The sequence below is a fragment of the Nomascus leucogenys genome, chromosome 25 (assembly GCF_006542625.1).
Source record: "Nomascus leucogenys isolate Asia chromosome 25, Asia_NLE_v1, whole genome shotgun sequence".
Lineage (NCBI taxonomy): Eukaryota > Metazoa > Chordata > Mammalia > Primates > Hylobatidae > Nomascus > Nomascus leucogenys.
In genome coordinates this window covers 21,584,937-21,604,909 of record NC_044405.1, presented here as the reverse complement: position 1 = coordinate 21,604,909, position 19,973 = coordinate 21,584,937, and the positions used below count along the sequence as shown (strand labels likewise).

General features: G+C 47.3%; 1 protein-coding gene and 1 non-coding gene across 4 annotated transcripts in view; one reads left to right on the top strand and one right to left on the bottom strand.

Annotated features, from left to right (window-relative positions):
* The window catches only part of DOP1B (DOP1 leucine zipper like protein B), a 131,648-nt gene that overhangs the window by 27,659 nt on the left and 84,016 nt on the right, over nucleotides 1-19,973 (bottom strand). For all 3 annotated transcript variants that reach the window (XR_004028584.1, XM_030806173.1, XM_030806174.1), the window contains exons 19-24: nucleotides 16,555-18,184; nucleotides 15,642-15,753; nucleotides 14,707-14,895; nucleotides 12,000-12,122; nucleotides 9,265-9,402; nucleotides 2,639-2,694 (exon numbers count right to left, since the gene is read on the bottom strand). Coding sequence is in view for 2 of the 3 variants with exons in the window: in XM_030806173.1 (XP_030662033.1) it covers nucleotides 2,639-2,694; nucleotides 9,265-9,402; nucleotides 12,000-12,122; nucleotides 14,707-14,895; nucleotides 15,642-15,753; nucleotides 16,555-18,184 (2,248 nt within the window). In the remaining variant the exon portion in view is untranslated. The remainder of the gene's footprint in view (nucleotides 1-2,638; nucleotides 2,695-9,264; nucleotides 9,403-11,999; nucleotides 12,123-14,706; nucleotides 14,896-15,641; nucleotides 15,754-16,554; nucleotides 18,185-19,973) is intronic.
* Nucleotides 4,722-4,826, top strand: LOC115833198. Its single transcript, XR_004028643.1, has one exon. It is a non-coding gene; the product is annotated as a small nucleolar RNA U13 (small nucleolar RNA).

Genomic DNA, 19,973 nt, shown 5'->3' with positions numbered 1-19,973 from the left:
ACTTTGGTATTCTGGCAAACACTCGGAGTTTGGGAACCTGAAATCCTCCTGCTGGCAGGTGAGATACTCCTGGTTTCCTTGTCTCTAAAATAAAAGCCTTAAACTATATGATCGACCTTGACCTCTCATGCCTTTCTTTTTTTTTTTTTTTTTTTTTTTGGTGAGATGGAGATTTACTTTTGTTGCCCAGGCTGGAGTGCAATGGCGCGATCTTGGCTCATCACATCCTCCACCTCCCAGGTTCAAGCGATTCTCCTGCCTCAGCCTCCCAAATAGCCGGGATTACAGGCATGTGCCACCATGCCTGGCTAATTTTGTATTTTTAGTAGCAATGGGGTTTCACTGTGTTGCCCAGGCTGATCTCGAACTCCTGACCTCAGGTGATCCGCCTGCCTCAGCCTCCCAAAGTGCTGGGATTACAGGCGTGAGCCACTGCGCCCGGCCTTTCTTCTATTTAATTAAATTAATTAATTTATTTATTTTTAAGATAGAGTCTTGCTCTGTCGCCCAGGCTGGAGTGCAGTGGCATGATCTCAGCTCATTGCAACCTTTGCCCCCCAGGTTTAAGCGATTCTCATTCTTCAGCCTCCCAAACTGGGATTATAGGTGCAGGCCAACACAATGGGCTAATTTTTTGTATTTTTAGTAGAGATTAGTAGGGTTTCATCATGTTGGCCAGGCTGGTCTTGAACTCCTGGCCTCAAGTAAATTCACTTGCCTCGGCCACCCAAAGTGCTGGGATTACAAGGGTGAGCCACCGTGCCCGGCTGATCTCTCAGGCCTTTCTAGTGCTAATAGTCTGCTTCCCTGAAGTGGCTGGTAACACAGCATCACCTGTCAGAAGGCTGCAAAGCATTAGGTCCCAGGACACTCACCAGGAAACTAGTTGGCCTACCCCGCTCTATAGCTCTCAGGATGAGGATTCTGAGATCACCGCTCCAAAGTGAGGCGGCACAGCCCAGTAAGTGAAAGCTCAGACTGCAGTCAGAGCGTCCCAGGTCCAAGTCCTGGTTCTCCAACTTACTACCTACTGTGTGACCTAGGCGGTTCCTCCTCTGCAAAAGGAGGATGACCAAATCTAACCTGCAGCTCCCGGGAAAGCTCAGCTATCCCTCAGGCCACTATACTCAACATTCGCCAGCAACACAATATATATTAGCTGTCATAGGAGGGAAGTGACCGGCTCATCTTTAACTCCTGGAGGAAAGAACAACAATGATGCTCACGAGGAAAGTGGTCTGAATTTAACCCCACCCTGGTCATCTACCAGGAAGCCTCAGTTTACCGTCCTGCAACTTCAGAATGTGGTGAGTGGGAATAACTACGTAATGTTAACTGTGTGAACCAAGGAACCTGTGACTGCTTGCTGGAGTTATTTATAGTGAGGCTCCTGATGGCAATGTAGGGATACTGAGGCTTCCCTCAGAAGTGGTCTATACCCGCCCCACCCCCAATTTTTTTTTTTTTTTTTTGAGATAGTCTCATTCTGTCCCCCAGGCTGGAGTGCCGTGGTGTGATCTCAGCTCACTGCAACCTCTGCCTCCTGGGTTCAAGTGATTCACCTGCCTCAGCTTCCTGAGTAGCTGGGACTACAGGCATGCTGCCACTAAGCCTTGGCTAATTTTTTTGTAGTTTTAGTAGATATGGGGTTTCACCATGTTGGCCAGGCTGGTCTCAAACTCCTGGCCTCAAGTGACTCACCCACTTCAGCCTCCCAAAGTGCTGGGATTACAGGCGTTGAGCCACCGCACCCAGCCACCTCACCCTCATTTTCTGCAACACAGAGCTGCACCTGAGATGCGGCCATTGTAAGATCTGAATGAGGTCCAGTAAAGCTTCTTTTTCATCCATGGGGAAAAACCTGCGGAATCCCCTTTAATGCTCTCTTAGCTAAGACACCTAATACATATATTAACTTAGCAAATCAAAGCAGAAACCTCTCCACATAAAACATGGGAAGGCACACTGAGAACGCCACCAGAAAGAATCATTTTGCCTTTTTTTTTTTTTGAGACAGAGCCTTGCTCTGTCACCCAGGCTGGAGAGCAGTGGTGAGGTCTTGGCTCACTGCAACCTCCGCCTCCTGGGTTCATGCAATTCTCCTGCCTCAGCCTCCCGAGTAGCTGGGATTACAGGCGCATGCCACCATGACCGGCTAATTTTTGTATTTTTAGTAGAGACGGGGTTTCACCATGTTGACCAGGCTGCTCTCAAACTCCTGGCCTCAAGTGATCCGCCTGCCTCCAACTTCCAAAGTGCTGGGACTGCAGGCGTGAGCCACCGGGCCCGGCCCATTTCTCCTTTTTCTCAGAGGTCTTTAACACTTCCCTACCTTTGGTTTTTTTCTTTTTCTGTATCAATTTAATGCAAATCCGAGCCTTTTAAAGTTTAACAGGCCTCACATAAAGCTTTGCTCATATAAAGTGTTCGAGATACACTGCACGGATTTTAAGATGTTAACTCTCTGGAGAAAGAAAACTATAGATCAATACCTCAGGAAGAAATTATGACAACTTCAAGATATTTTCTGAACTATGGCTCTCTAGTAGTCTAGAAATAAAACCAGAGATATTATGCAGGCTCACTGCAATAGCATCTGTATTTAAGGAAGTTTTTGGAGGACGGGGGACTGTATTACCTTTGGAGAAAAGCATAGCAAAACTGCAACACAGGAATGTCCACTAGGGGCGATTTCTGAAAATGAAAGTAAAACCAATTACTCCAAGTTGGTGGGAAATAAGGCTAAAAAGAATTCAGACACAAAATGAAAGAGATCTATAGCCTAACAAAGTGAAGGTTTTTGACTAAAGAATCTTTCAGATATAACAACAGACATGATAGTGCCCATCATGTACAATTAAAACAAGTGTGTCCTATGAGTCCCCAAATCATTCGCGCCCCCTTAGACTTCTACAGTGATCTCCCACCCTGTGTACCTACTTTACATTCCAGGCGTCAACAGGCATTTAGGGGAAATCAGCATTGTAACCGAACTTGCCCAAACAGAAAGCTAGGGCCAGTGCTGACTCCAGTGAATGCACATGATTACCAAGAGGCAAGAAAAAATTCTAATTCTTCTTTTGTTTCTTTCTTTTCTTTTTTTTCTCTGTTTCTTTCTCTCTCTCTCTCTTTCTCTCTCTTTGACACAAGAGTCTTGCTCTGTTGCCCAGGCTGCAGTACACTGGCGCAATCTCAGCTCACTGCAACCTCCGCCTCCCGGGTTCAAGCGATCCTCGTGCCTCAGCCCCTCCAAGTAGAACCACCATACCCCGGCCACAAAATTCTAATTCTTAGTTTAGAAGATGACTTCAAACCCAGCCCAGACAGCTTCCCCAAAAACCCTGTGGCTGGAACTACTTGGAAACAAGTAGTTTTCCCCCCTCCTTGCTTATAGAAAGCTATTTGCAGCTATTAATTAACTCAACTAACCACAAAATATAGTTTTGTTATTTGAACTGCCAAAACTCAGTCAGCTAGATAAAATCTGGTTCCTTTATGGCCCAGGAAAGACTAGAAATGGCAGGTATTTGTAAAAATTCAAGTAACGTGAAGGAACACAACCTAAAGACACTCGCTCTGGCGGTCATAGCCTCTGTAGAGCTGTCTTCAGGACCTTGAAGAACCCCTTGGTTCTACGGCGACCAAGCCTGCAGCAGCACAGACGGCCCTGTGGAGCGCCATTCCCACTCCTAACATTTATGGACAAGAGTGAAAGGAGGCTGGGCGTGGTGGCTCATGCTTGTAATCCCGGAAGTTTGGGAAGCCAAGGTGGGTGGATCACTTGAGGTCAGGCATTCAACACCAGCCTGGCCAACATGGTGAAACCCCATCTCTACTAAAAATACAAAAAAATTGGCTGGGTATGGTGGCGCAAGCCTGTAATCCCAGCTACTCAGGAGGCAGAGGCAGGAGGGTTGCTTGTACCCAGGAGGCAGAGGTTGCAGTGAACCAAGATCATGCCATTGCACTCTAGCTTGGGCAATAGAGCGAGACTCCATCTCAAAAAAGGAAGACCAGGCGCGGTGTCTCACGCCTGTAATCCCAGCACTTTGGGAGGACGAGGCGGGCGGATCAAGAGGTCAGGAGATCGAGACCATCCTCGCTAACACGGTGAAACTCTGTCTCTACTAAAAATATAAAAAATTAGCTGGGAGTGGTGGCGGGTGCCTGTAGTCCCAGCTACTCGGGAGGTTGAAGCAGGAGAATGGCATGAACCCAGAAGGCAGAGCTTGCAGTGAGTTGAGATCGCGCCAGCCTGGGTGACAGAGCAAGACTCCATCTCAAAAAAAAAAAAAAAAAGGCAACAGGATGACCATACATTCTTGGGAGAGTGGGAGACCTGGGCCAGATCCCCAAGAAATACTGTGGAAGTCATTGGGGTCCTTTTACATTTGAAGCCTTAAGCACTGAGCTGGCTCATAACCTGGCCTCGCAGTGTTGTGTTGTTATTTTTTAGGATGGCTTCTCTTCTCTGCCAAGCTAGAATATAGGAGGACTGAGGGCAGGAACTGTTTTTTCCACTATTTAGCCTCCACGACACCACTCAGTGCACACAGAGCATTGTCGATAAACACTGGAACGAACGAAGAGGCCAGGGGCTGAAGGATAACTGGCTGGGTAACGCCCAATGGCCAGGCTCTCAGGGCCTGGACATTTCTATAGGTGGCTGCCCTGTGTCATATGTGCGGCTGAAAAAAATGGCTGAAGAAAAAAGTCTTCCGATTCATCTGCAGTTCATGAGTGTGATGACTGGGTGTTCACGCGCATGCATGAGATGTGCCAACCTCAAACCTTGTTACAATGGTCGGCACATTACCCGTCTAATGTGAAAAAAAAACGTCTTTCGTTTTGAGACAGGGTGTTGCTCTGTACTGGAGTGCAGTGGCGTGATCCTGGCTCAATGCAGCCTCAACTTCCCTGGCTCAAGTGATTCTCCCACCTCAGCCTCCCAAGTAGCCGAGGCTACAGGTGCATACCACCATGCCTGGTTAATTTCTTTTTTCAGTTTTTTATTTTATTTTATTTTTAGAGTCAGTGTTTTACTTTGTTGCCCAGGCTGGTCTTGAACTTCTGGGCTCAAGCAATCCCCCTGCTTCGGCTTCCCAAAGTGCTGGGATTACAGGAGTGAGCCACCCTTTAACACTCTAAAATCATATCTATCTACCTATCTACCTACCTACCTACATCTATCTATCTATCTACCTACCTAACTACTATCTATCTATCTATCTATCTATCATCTATCTATCTATCTATCTATCTACCTACCTACCTACCTACCAACCTATTTTTTTACGTGTTTGTCCGTCTGCAGTTCTTGGTTCGTAACTCCTGCCCTCCTTTTACCTGCCCCAAGGCAGGAATCTAAACTGACTACGGTTCGTAAGACCCTCATTCTGGAGAGGGTCCTGTCCCCCACCCTGGAGGAAGGAGTGCTGTGCGGACAGGCCAAGAAGAATCTAACAGGCAGGCCCTGCTGGGTTTCCCCAGTCACTGTATTAAGTACTAGATCACACTCTTTTTGTCCAATCACATTTCAACACGGTTGTCCATGCTTTAGTTATGCCCATCCAATGAAGTTTCCATAAAAGGCCCAAGAGGACTGAGTTTGGTGAGCTTCCAGAGAGCAGAGCACATGAAGGTTCTGTGCCCACGGAGGGCACGGGAGCTCCGCACCTCTTCCCCCACACCTCGCCCTACGCATCCCTTCATCTGTATCCTCAGTAGTAGCCTTTATAATAAACCAGTGAACGTGTTTCTGGAGTTCTGCGAGCTGCTCTGACAAATTAATTGAACCCAAAGAGGGGGGTTCGTGGGAATCCCATCTTGAAGCTAGTCAGTCAGAAGTTCCAGAGGCCCAGACTTGTGACTGGTGTCTGAAGTGAAGGGTGCTCTTGGGGACTGAGCCCTCACCCTGTGGGATCTGACACTGTCTCCAAGCAGATAGAGTAGGAATTGAATTGGAGGACACCCAACTGGTGTCCACTGTGGAATCAATTGCTTGCTTGGTGGTGGGGAGAACTCCCCTCATATTTCGGGTAAGAGAAGTCTTTTGTGTTGATTTTTATGTTGTTGAGCGAGGACACAATTGAGTTGTTTTTTTTTTCCAGATACAGAACTATGTTAGTCCTCTTGTGACTGGCTTATTTCATTCAACTTAACGTCTTCAAGGTTCATCCATGTTGAGGATCTGACATCCATGTTGTGTAGCACGTGCTGGAATTTCATTCCTCTTAAAGCTGAGTACTAACGCACTGCACGCACAGATCTCACTTCGTTATCCGCGCACCCACTGATACACACATGGATTGCTTCTGCCTTTTGGCTGTTGTGAATAATGCTGCTATGAACATCGGTACACAAACATCTGTTCAAGTAAAGCTGTTTTTTAATAATCGCCTTTTCCATTGCACGACTTTTCTTTTTTTTGGACAGAGTCTCACTCTGTCACCCAGGTTGGAGTGCAGTGGCTCGATCATAGCTCACTGCAGCCTCAAACTCCTGTGCTCAACTGATCCTCCTGCCTCAGCCTCCCAAGTAGCTGGGACTACAGGTGTGCACTACCACACCCAGATAATTTTTTAAATTTATTGTAGAGATGGTGTCTCCTTGCATTGCCCAGGCTGGTCTCGAACTCCTGGACTAAAGTGCTAGGATTAAAGGCATGAGCCACCATGCCCGGCCCCCCTAATTTTCATTTAGATTATTCTTAAATTTTTGCTAACTGTATGATTTTAAATTGTTTGACAGAAGGCAATTATTTCAAGATTGAAATAAATCCCTGGTTTTTATTAAATTAGTTAATTAAGAGCAAAACAGCTCTGCTGCTTTCAATGATGAAGCCTGCTCTGGTAAAAACAAAAACAGAAGACACTAAGGGAACGCAAATTTTTTTTTTTTTTTTTTTTTTTTTTTTTGAGATGGAGTCTCGCTCTGTCGCCCAGGCTGGAGTGCAGTGGCGCAATCTCGGCTCACTGCAAGCTCCGCCTCCCGGGTTCACGCCATTCTCCTGCCTCAGCCTCTCCGAGTAGCTGGAACTACAGGTGCCCGCCACCACGCCCGGCTAATTTTTTGTATTTTTAGTAGAGACGGGGTTTCACCGTGGTCTTGATCTCCTGACCTCGTGATCCGCCCGCCTCGGCCTCCCAAAGTGCTGGGATTACAAGTGTGAGCCACCGTGCCCGGCAGGGAATGCAAATATTAAAGCACACAGCTTGCCCTGTTTTAAATCCACTGTGCATAATTGAAGAAGCGCTCTAGACAACATGGGCCCTCCAGGCTGCTGTAAGGAAACTGAGCAGAAAAATTACAAGGAACTTCTCGGTTCAATGACATCATCCTGAAGGTTTCTGTTTCACAGCAGCCAGATGAAATCTCCTCTTTCTCAGAGTGTCTATCATTAGTTATGTTCTCTGACATTTATTTTCTACTTTTATAAAAAAATTATGCGGCCAGGCATGGTGGCTCTCGCCGGTAATCCCAGCACTTTGGGAGGCCGAGGCGGGAGGATTGCTTGAGCCTAGGAGTTCCAGACCAGCCTGGGCAATGTGGCAAACCCCGTCACTACAAAAAATACAAAAATTAGCCAGGCGTGGTGGTGTGCATGTGTGGTCTCAGCTACTTAGGAAGATCACTTGAGCCTGGGGAGGCCGAGGCTATGGTGAGCTGTGATTTCGCCACTGCACTGCAGCCTAGGTGACAGTGAGATCCTGTCTTAAAAAAAAAACTTAAAAAAAAAATTATGCAAATTTTGGCCGGGCACAGTGGCTCACGCCTGTAATCCCAGGACTTCGGGAGGCCAAGGCAAGTGGAGTTCCAGACCAGTCTGGCCAACATAGCAAAATCCCGTCTCTACTAAAAAAAAAAATACAAAAATTAGCCGGGCTTGGTGGTGCGCACCTGTAATCCCAGCTACTCAGGAAGCTGAGACACAAGAATCACTTGAACCCTGGAGGCGGGGTTGCAGTGGGCTGAGATTGCACCACTGCACTCCAGCCTGGGCGACAAAGTGAGACTTCATCTCGACAAAACAAAACAAAACAAAACCAAAAGTTAGCCAGGAGTGATAGCATGCACCTGTACTCCCAGCTACCCGGGAGGCTGAGGCACAAGATTCACTTGAGCCCAGGAGGTAGAGGTTGCAGTGAGCTGAGATTGCACCACTGCACTCCAGCCTGGGTGACAGAGTGAGACTCTGTCTCAAAAAAAAAAAAAAAAAGTTACGCAAATTTTAATTTGCCCTTGACAAAGACTCTCTCCTTGAGCTGATTCTAGCTAGGCTCCTCTGAGCCCTCTGCTTGTCAAATGATTCTGTCCATCCCCCACAGCTCCAAACAACACTAGCATGGATCCCTAGAATGGGGACACCAGTCCTCTTCAAACACTTGTCCGAGAAAGCTCAAGGTTGCCAAATAATTTACTGTTTGTTCCTGCCAACACCTGCAGAGAGACCCCTGACCTCCCTTTCTTAGAGCATTTTAAGTTTACAATGATAAATACTTTCTCTGTCCCTTTGAGATATGTATGTGTCTCCCACAACCTAGGAATGTGTTTCTCAAGGACCTGGGAGCCATCTCTTTGAAATAGAATCATCAAGAAAGACAGAGTCTCGATCTCCCAGCCTCTGTGGGAGGGTACGAGCCTCATTTGGATAAGCCCCAGTTAGCAAACCCAGATGGCCTAATCACATCTATGGACTGAGCAGCCTCCCCACCTGCTCTTTTGTAATTTTCTACTTCTCCAACTCTCCATAAACCCCTGCTCCTTCCCCCTCCCTCCTCCCTCATCCTTTCCCAGTCATCTCCATACAAATCTAAACTGAACCCAGCACTTTCTCTTACGGCAGTGGTTATTGAATCACATCTGTCTTTACCACCTTTCACTAGCGTCTGGTTTTGTCTATCTTTGACATCTTTACAGCTGCAAGTTCCTTGAGGCAGGTGCCATTTCCTCTTTCTAAAGATTTTATTCCACTTGGTGCCCAGAAGGCGCTAACCCATGTAACCAGGCAGTGTCTTCAGCAGCAGGGTACAATGATGAGAGCCCCTGACCTCAGGCGGTTCCAATCTTAAAAAAGGAGCACCAAATCTTCACAGGTCTCCCCCAAAGCACAGCAAACAGCACCTCTACTTCACTACCCCAAGCATTCCCACTCGCTCTCGTTACCTATCTTTCCCTCCCAAACACTATTTATAAGGAAGCAGAGTTATGACGAATACCACCCACTCATCTGCAGAAGCCGAGAGGCTCCCCAAGGCTCCTCACCTCATTACCCCCTTTGACTTGGGGTGGCCTCTTCACCACCTCCTTCACCAGGTGCAGCAACGTGTCAGTCTGCAGGGTGCTGAGTGCACACACCAAGTCGACAAGGGTTAGCTGGGATGTACTCACCGCTGGGATAATCTGTCAAGAAAAAAAAACTCCTTGAAAGCTTAAATAAAGATGATGCACAAAAAGTATTCTATAGTCGTCGTCCCTGGAGAAATCAATCTGTTTTCATCTTTTTTTTTTTTTTTTTTTGAGACAGAGTCTCTCTCTGTCACCCAGGCTGGAGTGCAGTGGTGCAATCTCGGCTCACTGCAACCTCCGCCTCCCAGGTTTAAGCGACTCTCCTGCCTCAGCCTCCTGAGTAGCTGGGATTACAGGTGCCCACCACCATGCCCGGCTAATTTTTGTATTTTTAATGGAGACGGGGTTTTGCCATGTTGGCCAGGCTGGTCTCGAACTCCTGACCTCAGGTGATCTGCCCACCTGGGTCTCCCAAAGTGCTGGGATTACAGGCATGAGCCACCGCGCCCGGCCTGTTTTAATCTCTTTTAAATAAGCAGTTCCTGTTGAACTCGGTAAAGGACTCCACCCATGGGAACATCATAATTTGATACAAATTAGGAATAAAAGGTACAGTCCATGATGGGGCTGTTAATAGTGGTATGTTTGAATTTAGTAGAAAGCATTTTAGAAACAAATATACGAAATTTGAAGGAAACAAGAGATGGAATAAAAAATATGAAGACAGGAAGAAAAAACAGATAAATCAGGCTCCCATTTGCTGGCCTTGGAAGCAAAGTGCCGGTATAGGAGGCATATTTTTGATGACAGAAGTCTGCACACCCTGGTCATGGGCATGTGGAAGAAAAACAACTAGCGCTAGGTTCCTCACCAGGGAAGGAGACCACAGGCGCTCAGGAGGGTGGCCTCGGACACCGACCACTGACTCTTTCCCAGAGAACAGGTGCCCATGTCAGCCACAGAGGCTGAGCACTGGGGGAGTGTCCAGGAGGTACAGCAGCAGACCCTGAGCAGGGAACGGAGAGGGGGTGGGAGGGAACAAAGGAAGAGGATTGAGGTGGAAAAAGGTAAGCCAACCCCTGCAGGACTTCATGATGGACCAGTCAAGTGGATAAAGAATGGGTAAAATACAAACTGAAATTATCTTTGGGCTCACGCTTATAATTCCAGCACCTTGGGAGCCCGAGGCAGGCGGATCACGAGGTCAGGAGTTTGAGACCAGCCTGGCCAACATGGTGAAACTGTCTCTACTAAAAATACAAAAACTAGCTGAGTGTGGTGGCATGCGCCTGTAATCCCAGCTACTCAGGAGGCTGAGGAAAGAGAATTGCTTGAACTCAGGAGGCAGAGGTTGCAGTGAGCTGAGATTGCGCCACTGCACTCTAGCCTGGGCGACAGGGTGAGACTCTGTCTCAACAGAAAAAAAAAAAAAGAAATTATCTTTGGGCATAGAAATATGATTGGTGATTTCAATTTTCTTTATTATCATGGACAAATGTAATTTCCTTTTTTTTTTTTTTTTTTTTTTTTTTTACATGAGGTGTCAACTCTGTTGTCTAGGCTAGAGTGCAGTGGCACAATCATAGCTCACTGCAGCTTCAAATTCCTGGCTTCAAGTGATCCTTTCATCTCAACCTCCCAAATAACTAGGACTACAGGCGCGTACCACCATGCCCAGCTAACAAGTGTGATTTCTACACATTAAAAAAGCAGTAAGATGGTATTACAAATAAAGAAAGGCCCACAGTGCTAGGATAAGTAACCATTTCTTAAGCCAAATGGGTAGTAGTATGTTCTCAGGTAGTTTAAAGTTTTTTTTTTTAGATAGGGACTTGCTTTGTCGCCCAGGCTGGAATGCAGTGGCGCAATCATGGCTCACTGCACCCTCCACCTCCCAGGCTCAAGTGATCCTCCCACCTTAGCCTCTTGAGTAGCTGGGACTATAGGTGCATACCACCATGCCCGGCTAATTTTTTGCCATATTGCCCAGGCTGGTCTCAAACTCCTAGGCTCAAGCGACCTGCCCGTCTTGGCCTCCCAAAGTGTTGAGATTATAGGTGTGAGATACTGTGCCTTTTTTATTCTTTAAAAATGTTCATGCTATATATACTCTTATATGTATTTTAGATTTAAAAAGATTAAACACAAGTACTATATACTCGTTACAGAAAAATTAGAAAACAGAAGTCAGGTGGGCTCTTCCCTACCTGCCCAATACACATTTTACTTGTACGGAGACACAGCTATATTATCTCACGCATTTCAAATGATGAAATCGGCCAGGCATGGTGGCTCACGCCTGTAATCCCAGCACTTTGGGAGGCCAAGGTGGGTGGGTCACCTGAGGTCAGGAGTTCAAGACCAGCCTGGCCAACATGGTGAAACCCTGTCTCTACTAAAAAATACAAAAATTAACGGTGTGGTGGCGGGTGCCTATAATTCCAGTTACATGGGAGGCTGAGGCAGGAGAATGACTTGAACCCAGGAGGTGGAGGGTGCAGTGAGCCAAGATTGCACCACTGCACTCCAGCCTGGGTGAAAAGAGAGAGACTCCATCTCAAATAGATAAATAAATAAAATAAAATAAAATGATTAACTCAACTCAATAGTTTCCCATGCTGGCTTCCAATGTCACCTTTGATTCCACATGATTCTGTGGTATTTCTTTGTCACTGTAAGTTGAACCACTCCTCTAACTTTTTAAACTTTACCTTCATCTTACTGTGACGCTGGGATTTCTTTCTGCTCCACACTGCCGCAACAGCCGCTGTCAACTGAACCCCAAGATGGGCCGTTAAGGGGTTTAAGAAGTCTAAAATTTTTTGTCTTATGGTCTAGAAAATAGGAAAAAAAAAGTTACTGCAGAGTAATACTGGGGCTATGGCATCACATACATTGAACCACCACTGCTGTCCATACCGAGAGCAAGGACCCTGTCATGTTTGTGCCCAATGCTGTGCTGAGGCGCTTCCCTGATGGGTGGACCCCAGCAAAGGGAGGAATCAAACCCTTTCTGGAAGGAGTTGGATGTGTGATGCTGGCGTGTCATGCCGGGGGGAGGGGGCAGTGAGAGGCCAAGGTGGAGAGACGGATGGCCAGCTCGACTGGCCAGGAGCATCTTGGGAGACGATGAATATCACCCTTGCTGCTGTGGGCACAGCGGGGGTCCTACAGGAAGCCTGGCAAGGCTTTGCAGCACTGCTTCCATCTGGAAATCCCACAGCCTCAGCTTGACTCCATCTGCTGCGGACAGGCTTATAGTCATTAGGAAAGTTGTTGCTCAATTTCCAGAAATAAGCACCATTTAACTAATTTTATCAGGTAATCAATTTAAACCTGTAACATGGTCCTGCTGTCACTCAGCACCCTCTGTTTTGCTACTTATGAATTTCTCTGTGTTCCTGCCACGTTCCTCACTCTGTAAATCCTACTGGTCTCCCAGCCTGAAATGCCCACCCTAGTGAAATCCTCTCCACCTGGGGCCTCAGCTAAGCCGCGCTGCCTCAGGAACCCCAGATCAGGCCAGGCCTCCTGTTCACACACTCTCAGGAAACCCTGTGTTTCTCTGAAGCCCTGCTCACATCATTATTACACTGCCAGTTAATATCTGCCTCTGCCACAGGGGCAGGGACTTCATCTCTCTTGTCCACCGGTAAAGCAAGAGAGCCTGGTGCGTGGCGGCAGGCACAAAACATCTGTCGAAGAGACGGATTTACCCAGCACTTCCTGTGTCAACCGCCCATGTTTATTTCACATTAGATACAACTGAGCCAGCATGGAGCTGTCCCCTCCTTTCCACCATGGTTTCTGCTCTAGAGGGACTAATGTGGGGTCCCGCTCCTCAGCCCTGGGTTCCTCAGGGAGGGCTAGGAGTTAAGTGCCTGATGAGCATCGGCCTTTATCGTAATTACTCTTTCCATCAACCCATGAGGATAGGATGCTAGCCACAGTCTGGTTTAACAGCTCAGAGAGGCTGAGTACTACAGGAAGCTCCCCTAAAAAAGGTTTAGAAAATCTTTTTTTCTGAGTGAGAAAAAAGGTTTTCTGAATCTTTTTAAGAGCAGGTTCTTGTAGGAGCTTGAAATACGGAATTCCCTTGGCACCCGTGGAACCGACAGAATGTCTGGAGGCAATGTCCAGAGGCCAACAGTGCACTGTGGTACCTAAATGCAGGATGGCAAGGATCATCCCTGAGGCCACAGCTGGCACCTGGGGGCTCTCAACTGATGTCAGATGTGGCAGATAATTCTGAGATGCCACACACAGTAACACAGATGGTGAGCGACCGAGTCCTGTGCCTACAGCCTTCTGAGGCAGACACTGAAAACCGAAGAAGACTAAACTATATATAAATATTCACGGTTGTGCGTTTTTGGTTTAAGAACTCAAAGGCATCCTGACATTCCACTCTGATGGGGCCATATTTGACAGGCACCACTAAAAGCAGAACAGAGATGAGTTGTCTAGCAGAAATGCTTTAGAGACTCAAGACTTGGGTCTCTAAATCATTTAGAGGTGAGGATCTAGGTATCCCCGCCTTGAACCACTACAGACTATTTTTTTTGAGACAGGGTCTCACTCTGTTGCCCAGACTTGAGTGCACTGGCGTGATCTCGGCTCACTTCAACCTCCACCTCCCGGGCTCAAGCAATCCTCTTGCCTCGGCCTCCTGAGTAGCTGGGACTACAGGTGCCTACCACCATACCCAGCTAATTTTTGCATTTTTTGTAGAGACGGGGTTTTGCCATGTTGGCCAGGCTGGTCTTGAACTCCTGAGCTCAAGCAATTCACCCATCTTGGCCTCCCAAAGTGCTGGGATTACAAGCATGAGCCACCACGCCTAGCTCTAGAGACTTTATTTTTATTTTTTTAATTTTTTTTTGAGATGGGGTTTTGCTCTGTCACCCAGGCTGGGGTGCAGTGGTGCGATCTTGGCTCACTGCAACCTCCACCTCCCGGGTTCCAGAGATTTTGCTGCCTCGGCCTCCTGAGTAGCTGGGATTACAGACACGTGCTACCACACCTGGCTAATTTTTGTATTTTTAGTAGAGATGGGATTTCACCATGTTGGCCAGGCTGTTCTTGAACTCCTGACCTCAGGAGATCCATCTGCCTTGGCCTCCCAAAGTGCTGGGATTACAGGTGTGAGCCACCGTGCCCGGCCAAGACTTTATTTTTAACTACAAAATAAGGTGAATGCAAAATAAGAAGAAAACAGGCTGAAACCACTCAGACTCCTCCATTTCAGGTATAGGAAACTTACTGATAACAAACGAACTAGAGATTTCCACTTCTGACTTCTGACTTGGGTTTCATTGAGCACATCTGTTTATCATGCACACTTTCCTATACATATTTATTGTGGGTGGAACAATACAAGACCAAGTAAATGACAGAACTACAGAGACGTCCTCTTACTTTGGTGGTTTTAAAGTAAACGGAAGAGGATCCCTTCGTGGCCCCTAGGAGGTCGACAGGTCTCTTTTGAGTCTCCTCCTTTCTGAGAACATTCCAGAGAAGGGCCATGGTGTTAACAGTTCGAGGCAGCTCTTCCAAAATGGCATTTCTGGCATTCCTCAAGTTGGCAGGATCACCTGAGGCCATGGTCTAAAAATTAAAATGAATACATGAGGCCGGCTGTGTCTATGGAATGGTTTTTCTTCCCACGAGGGCAGCAGTGCTGGCGGGATTAGGTCTGGGCTGTTGGACTCTCTTCTAAGCAACTCATACATGTGGTGGTCTGGGAGCAATAAGCTTCTCTGTGCATTTCAACCCATGGTTCTCTTTCACAGAGACAGCTGTGAGTCTGATGTTCCAAATTACAAACTTTTCAACCATTCAACCAAAGTGTTAGATGTATTCTAAGACTTAATCCCAGACAGTGTAGAATAACCAACAGCTAAAATGTCTGCCTACTCAGATTTCATGAACACCATGACAGCAAGTAAAAAATACGTGGAAAAAAATGACTAGAAGCCTAAAATTAAACAAGTGGCTTTATACGTTATCTCATAGGCTACTGATGGAACAATGGGCAAAGGGCTGGCACAGGGAGTGCCAGCAGGAAGAAAACTATGTTTGCATGGCTGACATACATACTTATACACATGCATTTGCGTTAATTATAAACATGCATTTGCATACGCATTTGCGTAGGCACTTGCATTGCTAACACACATGCATTTGCATACGTGTGTACATGACTTATGTAATGTTTGCATACACATTTGCATCACCTCCATACGCATATTAGTTACAGATATTACATACATACGTTACTTATTTGAAACAGTCATAGCCCAAAGACAAAATAATACATGAAAATTGCCTTGAACTCAGGAAAAAAAATTTACCTTTTTGTTTTGATTGGCTTGTTCCAAAAGACAAAAATGACTAATGGTCGTTAGACCTTCTAGAAGGGTGAGTGGATAATCCGGAGAAATGTTTTCCCTCTTGGAGGTTGTGCTGTGGTGAAGAAAAGAGAAACTGGTTTGAGAATTTTTAAAGAATGAGGCCATAAGCTTTTCTAATCCTATATATAAACACAGGAACTAGAGAGAGATCACCATCTCAAATAAACTGGAGCTCTCGTCATGGAATATCATTATAATAATGTTAACCATCCTTTGTGCGATTTTACATTCATATAGTCACTTTGGAAAAATGGTTTCAAAGTTTTAGAATTTCTGTGAAGATGATTCACATTTTTATTTCTGTTTTGCAAAAATAGTAGAGAGTAGCTGACATGCCCTGCAACACTGAGCTAGACTGGGTACCTGTGTGAATTTAAAATAAAGGATCAGGGCTGGGCGCAGTGGTTCACTCTAGCACCCCAGCACTTTGGGAGGCCGAGGCAGGGGGATTGCCTGAGCTCAGGAGTTCAAGACCAGCCTGGGCAACACGGTGGAACCCCGTCTCTACTAAACTACAAAAAATTAACCAGGTGTGGCGGCAGGGGCCTGTAATCCCAGCTACTCGGGAGGCTGAGACAGGAGAATTGTTCGAACCTGGGAGGCAGAGGTTGCAGTGAGCTGAGGTCATGCCACTGCACTACAGCCTGGGTGACAAAGACTCCGTCTCAAAAATAAAATAAATAAAATAAAATAAAGGATCAGAACATTTAGTTGCTTGTTACCCCTCTTGACAATGCTAAACAGGCTTCTCACTGGAATGAAATTATCCTCCAACCGACATCCATGGCAAAACAGTCATTCATTATAAAAACCATCACTAAAGCAATAAAGATGTCACAGGAGCGCAACGCACCTGACAGAGAGCTTCACAGATTCGCTTTCATACTGCTTGACCAAGTCATCCAAGTTTTTGCAAATCTGGACAACAAAGGGTGTCACCGTCCAGCCCAGGGACTTTCCGAAGTAGGGCAAGGAATGCGTGACCAAGCTCACCCAGGCCGGATGCATGCCGTAGCCGTAGGCGGGCTGCAGACCCCTCACCACCGCAGAGACCAGCAGCCCCTGGGAGGTGAGGGGGTGCGGCTGCACGTACTGCAGGGCGCTGATGGCCTGCTGGAAGTTCAGGGCTCTCTGCCACTCCCGGGACAGGTCGGGCTGGTTTTCCACCTCCTCGTGGGCCCGACCCAGGTGGTGTTCCAAGACAATCAGCACCTGCAGCAGCTTCAGCAGCTCAATCTGCAGCGGGTGCTCACTCCAGATCTGGTCCTGACCCAAGTTAATGAGACTCTCCTCAAAGAGGCTGTCCTCCGGCAGGGCCCTGCCGTGGTGGGCGGTGGCCAGCCCGTAGCGCTTCTGGCTCGTGTACATGGACGCCGACAGGGAGAGCAGGACAAACTCCTGAACTTTGCACCTCTGCAGCAAGCTGTGGATGAACTCCACGTTCTTCCCTTCTGAAGACTTGGCCACCGAGACCAGCTGCATCATTATCCTGATCAAAACCTCAACACTTTTGACCTGCACGTCCCGGTTGCCGAGAATGTCTCGGTGCGAGACCTTCAAATAGCAAGGGTAGTAGGAGCGCAGGAAGCTCAGGCAGAGGTAGGTGAGCAGCTCCAAGAGCAGAGAGTGGGGGCACACGTTGGGGGCCTGGGTCTGGAGCTTTCCATAGAAACTCTGGCCAATGAGGGCCTCCTGGTGGCGAGCGAGGAGGTTGGAGATGAGGTTGAGGTGTGCAGTGGAGCTGGTGTCCATGCTAGTCCTGGACACAGCCTCGATGAATTCCTTAGGGTTGGTTTTGAGCACAGCCTCCAGCACCGAGAAGGCGTAGAGGACCCGCCGAGAGTCGTAGGGCTGCAGGTAGAGCAGGATGTGCTTGAACAAGGCCTCGACGGCCTCCTGCCTTTCCCGCTGCTGCTTCAGCAGCCTGGACGTGGTGAGGGCCTGGAGCTCCAAGTCGGCCTCCTCGTCGCTGGAGAACGACTCAGAAGCCTGCGTCTTGTCCGAGTCCACCCGCACCAGGCTTAACTTGGCCCCAGCCTTGAAGCTTTCTGACTGGAAGGCCGCCAGCAGGGCCGAGCGCTTGGGGTACGCCCTGCCCCCCATGGGGATGGGCGCACAGCAATTCTCTTCGTTGCTCAGCTCCTGCGGGTCGTGGGAAGGGGAGGAGAAGGAGGACGTGTTCTCGCTGTCCGTGTGGCCGGAGCTTGTATCTGCAGACTCGGTGTGCTCGCTGCTGTCCAGGGCGCCGTGGGCCGTCCTGTCTGGAAGCTCCACGTAATAGGGCAGCTCTTCCTCGCTCAGCTCGCCTCGCGGTGGGTACTTCTCGGGCTCCTTTTCCACTTCAGCCCAAATGGCTTCACGGTCCACTGTGGTGAACTGGCTCAGAGGCAGGTGCTCCTCAGAGCCGCTCTCCTGAGGCTCGGGCACTGCACATGCCTCCCTGAAAGAGGTTTTCTTCCTGTTAAACCAACGGTGCAAGTCATCTGAAAATTACAAGATGACAAACGACTTTAGAACAGAAGGGTCAGCTATGATACATTAGCTGTAGGGCGGTCTTTGTCTTAAAGCCAGACAGAAAGATCAATATTCCTAAAACTCTCACATGAAACACCACCACCAGAGTCCGGGTTACATTACAGACAAAAGTAGACAAAGGAAGGTGGATAGGTTTTACAGAATGTTCAAGGATACGATCATTTAGTTATATTGTTACAGTAAACTTAAGTATCTTAACTTTATGGGGAGAGCAATTTTTAAAAATACGTATTACTTTTTCCTAGGAATTCTCTTTCAAGAAATGTCTCCTGGCCGGGCGCAGTGGCTCACACCTGTAATCCCAGCAATTGGGAGGCCAAGGCAGGTGGATCACCGGAGGTCAGGAGTTCGAGACCAGCCTGGCCAACACGGAGAAACCCCATCTACCAGCGTGGCCAAAATGGTGAAACCCTGTCTCTACTAAAAATACAAAAAGTTAGCTGGGCGTGGTGGCAGGCACTTGTAATCCCAGCTACTCGGGAGGCTGAGGCAGGAGAATCATTTGAACCCAGGAGGCAGAGGTTGCAGTGAGCTGAAATTGTGCCACTGAACTCCAGCCTGGGCAACAAGAGCGAAACTCTGTCTCAAAAAACAAAAAAACAGGAATGTATCCTGCAGAAATGTCAGTAGAAGACTTTCAAAGCCATAAGGATGTGGATATTCACCGAAATGTCACGTGTGTATAAAGACAAACTGGAGGCCGGGTGTGGTGGCATGGTGGCTCATGCCTGTAATCCCAGCACTTTGGGAGGTCTAGGCGGGCAGATCACCTGAGGTCAGGAGTTTGAGACCAGCCTGGCCAACATGGAGAAACCCCATCTACTAAAAATACAAAAATTAGCTGGACGTGGTGGTGCGTGCCTGTAGTCCCAGCGTGGGAGGCTGAGACAGGAGAATCACTTGAACCTGAAGGATGGAAGTTGCAGTGAGCTGAAATCATGCCACTACACTCCAGACTGGGCAACAGAGTGAGACTCTGTCTAAAAAAAAAAAGAGAAAAAAAAAAAGAAAGGAAAAATCAGGCCAGGTACAGTGAATTATGCCTGTAATCCCAATACCGTGGGAGACCAAGGTAGGAGGATTACTTGATCCCAAGAGTTCCAAACCAGCCTGGGCAACATGGAAAAACCCCATCTCTATAAAAAATTTAAAAGCTATCTGGTATGGTGACACACACTTGTAGTCCCAGCTATTCAGGAGGCTGAGGCAGGAGGGTCTCTTGAGCCCAGGAGTTCGAGACTGCAGTGAGCTATGATGGTGTCACTGCACTCCAGCTTGGGCAACAGAGTGAGACCCCTGTCTCTAAAAAGAAAGGAAAAAAAATCAAGCAGCAGAAGAGTATTATATAGAATGAGCCCAATTAGGAGAGAGTATGTATAATACACAGCCACTAGGAAAGTCTGGGAGATGACCTGCCAAACCATTAACAATCCCTAGTTCTATCAACTAGCATTACAAAGGACTTCCACTTAGGTTTTTATGTCCTCATTATTTCCATTTTAAAAATAAGCATGTTAGTACTTCTATAATCAGAAAACGTATGACACTTTTAAACATTCAAGTCTCTTTTAGAAGTCAAATAGGCCACTGACCACTGCCTATTTAAAAAAAAAAAAAAGAAGAAAAGGAAAAAAAAAGAAGTGAGTCAAAAGTCTTTGATATTGCCAAACATTTTAAATAAGCAGTGTTCAATAAATCTATGCCATGAGCCAGGCATGGTAGCTCATACCTGTAATT